The sequence below is a fragment of the Rhagoletis pomonella genome, unplaced genomic scaffold, assembly GCF_013731165.1.
Source record: "Rhagoletis pomonella isolate Grant_MI unplaced genomic scaffold, Rhpom_1.0 Rhpom_scaffold_00003, whole genome shotgun sequence".
In the NCBI taxonomy this organism is placed as follows: domain Eukaryota; kingdom Metazoa; phylum Arthropoda; class Insecta; order Diptera; family Tephritidae; genus Rhagoletis; species Rhagoletis pomonella.
Window position 1 is genome coordinate 512559 of NW_023458557.1, and position 3099 is coordinate 515657.

General features: G+C 40.6%; 1 protein-coding gene across 1 annotated transcript; it reads left to right on the forward strand.

Annotated features, from left to right (window-relative positions):
* The first annotated feature begins 673 nt into the window (after positions 1-673).
* On the forward strand, positions 674-1531 carry LOC118734974 (farnesol dehydrogenase-like). The gene has a single exon (XM_036464569.1). The coding sequence runs from the start codon at positions 730-732 to the stop codon at positions 1474-1476; it is 747 nt and encodes a 248-aa protein (XP_036320462.1). The 5' UTR covers positions 674-729; the 3' UTR covers positions 1477-1531.
* Positions 1532-3099: the final 1568 nt, after the last annotated feature.

Below are 3099 nucleotides of genomic sequence, written 5' to 3' on the forward strand. Positions count from 1 at the left end.
AATCTATGCTGTATAAGCTTTATCTCCTATAGCACTGATTGTTCAGATACCAGTTTTTTCCATATATCTCCTTTATGTAGGAAACTAAACCCAATAAATTGTGTTACCGGTTTACATACTGATCACATAGCAGTGAAAATCACTTAGATTGGTGCCATATATCTTCCATACCTCTGATTGTTTAGATGCGATTTTTTATATAAGTATGTAACTCCTCTATCGATGTATGCAGATGTATTCAAAAGCAGTAATCTGTCAAAGTAAAATTTGCAGATGTTCATGAAAGGTATGAAGCCTTCGGCATAGCCGAAGACAGCGCTGCTCTTACTTGTTAATACTAAAAAATTCCTTAACAAGTTGATGCAATAGCTTTTCCCTGATTGATTGGCATGCATGGAGAACCCTAGCTGCGCTGATTGATTCTACTGGTCCGTAGGCCACCCAGCCCAGCTTAGTGGCCACTGCAATGGGTTGCTTCGGTCCAGCATCAATGGTGTCATTCGACGTGCACAAGAAGCTGTTGTCAAGACCTATCAATAATGAGGGTTTGACGTGCGATTGTGACAAATGAGCATATGTATTTTTGCAAAATGATTGCGTTGGCAGATCAAGATACTCCACCGTTCGCACATTTTTTAGATGATACGACGCCGAATTTATACCATGAATTTCCAGTGCAACAGTTATTCGCACAGCAGGCGGCGGGCTTTTGTTATCTTAATATTCAATATGGAGCGTTGGGCAAATTGTACAGCTGTGGTGACCGGTGCCAGCTCAGGCATTGGTGTGGCCATTGTTAAGGATCTGCTCAAGGCAAATATGAAAGTTGCTGGACTTGGCCGCCGCAAGGAACGCATGGAAGATTTGCGAGCCACGCTAGCCGAGGATCAACAAAAGCGTTTTTATCCCGTTGCCTGTGATGTCTCCTCGCTAGAATCCGTCAATGCAGCTTTTGATTGGATTATCAAAAATTTGAGTGGCGTTGATGTGTTGGTGAACAATGCGGGCATTTATAATGTTGGACAAGCTAGCACAATGAACCCAGTGGAAATTCAACAAGTCATACAAACCAATGTCATGGGTGTGGTTTATTGTACGCAGCGTGCATTCAAATCTATGAAAGAACGTAGCGTAGATGGCCATGTGGTGATCATTAATAGTGTTGTGGGTCATTATGTGCCACAAAATGATGCACAAACAACGCCAACCTCAAATTTGTATGCGCCAAGCAAATATGCCTTGACTGCGCTCACCGAGGTTTATCGGCAGGAGTTTAGAGGACTGGGTACAAGGGTTAAAATAACTAGCGTTAGCCCCGGTTTAACAGATACGGACATGGTAGCTGCTCGTTCAAGGGGCGGTAAGAAGCCAATTCTACAACCAGAAGATGTATCAAGCTGTGTACTCTTTACACTTTCTACGCCAGCGCATATGCAAGTACATGAGATTACTGTGAAGCCGATGATGGGCGAATGAGAGGCAATTCGTCTGATAATATAGTTAGCTCTTTATTTGATGTAGGAGCTCTTAAGATTGTCTGTTATTACAATATATATTTTTTTAAATTTAAATGTGATAATAAATTATGAAATTGACCACTCGTGACTCCTCTGTGGTTTGTTTGTCGTTATACCACTGCAGTGTGAGTGGCGCGATACAACCTCGCACTCAAAGGGTATTGGCAATTTCCTCTTCTAAAAGTGTGATGGATGAGCCCTCATCCATCATAGCATAGACCGTAATACTTGACTTAGGACCACTTAAAATGACTGGAAGGACTTTAAATAAACATGTGCTGTTGATGTCAAAATTGGTGTTTAAAACGTGGGCGTTGTCTTGAGGTGACGAAGTACCAGATTTGGATGCTATGGCCGTAGGGGCTGCGGAATGAAGCAGTGTATTGTGCATCTGGCCACAAGAATCAATTCCGCATACTTTTTTGAACTGGCAGTTACCTTAATTATGCCCACTTTGGAGACAAGCAAAACATAGGCGGCGTTGCTTGACGAGTTCCCACCTATTATGTACCGAAAGTGCTTTGAATTGCCAACACAATTCCATTTGGCGCACACTGCTGGTTCTCTGTCATCAGCCGGTTCGGATGCATATAACATTCGACGAGATATGCTTGAGTTATAACTTGGCTGACGTGACGAAGACGGAAATGCGGATGTGTGGTGCTTTGACGGCGATTGATTTTGACGCCATGACGTTGTGTTAGCAAGCGGCTGTACTGTTGCGTAAACCGACGGCATGAGACTAACGACTTTAGCTAGATCACTCAGCCAATCCGAAAAAGTTTGGAGAGTAGGGTGTGGTGTATTTACTACGTGTCGACTCCATTCGAATTGCTTCAAGGCTGGAATTTTTAAAACGAGTAATTCTAATAGCATAGTGTTGCATCAAGTGTTGATGACAATTGGCGGACTTCAAAAACGCTACAATATTGCGTACCCTGTTCGCAAAGTCGACAATTTGCTCAATATTTCTTTCGCTTATTGTTGAGCACTGTTGTATCTTTTGCATCTGTATGCGTAAAAGTAACTCTGGTCGCCCGAAATTAAATTCGAGCTCCTCTAAAACATGCGATCAGGGATGCCGTTTGGATATAAATAGGACCAACTGGATACATTTTTAGACGATTTTTTGCGGGATACTTATTTTTTCCGGTCAGTATAAAAGTGGATACTTTTTTAAATAGGCCAAAATTTTATATTTCCTATAAAGTTTTTTTCGTTCAAAAATCGATTTTCATTAAAGATGGTAGAAAGCATTACGTTTTCTAAACGTATAAATAATTGCTACTTAAGCGTGAAATTAAAGCATTTCATTTTTTGTGAACGAAGCAATAACATATGAAGAGATCTCACCAAAATAGGTATAAGCGCAATTGCTTTAATTAGCTTAAAAGGATGCTTTAAGCAAGATCTTAATATACATACATATCGTCGTTTAAAGTACAAAACCGCGTATCAACAAAATGCAAAACCGCGTATGTGACGTTGCATAAATTATTTTCTAGAGAGTAAAAACACTTATATTTCAAAATGGTTCTCTTTTTTATAAAGCAATCGCATTTCTGGCTAGTATATTTCAGGA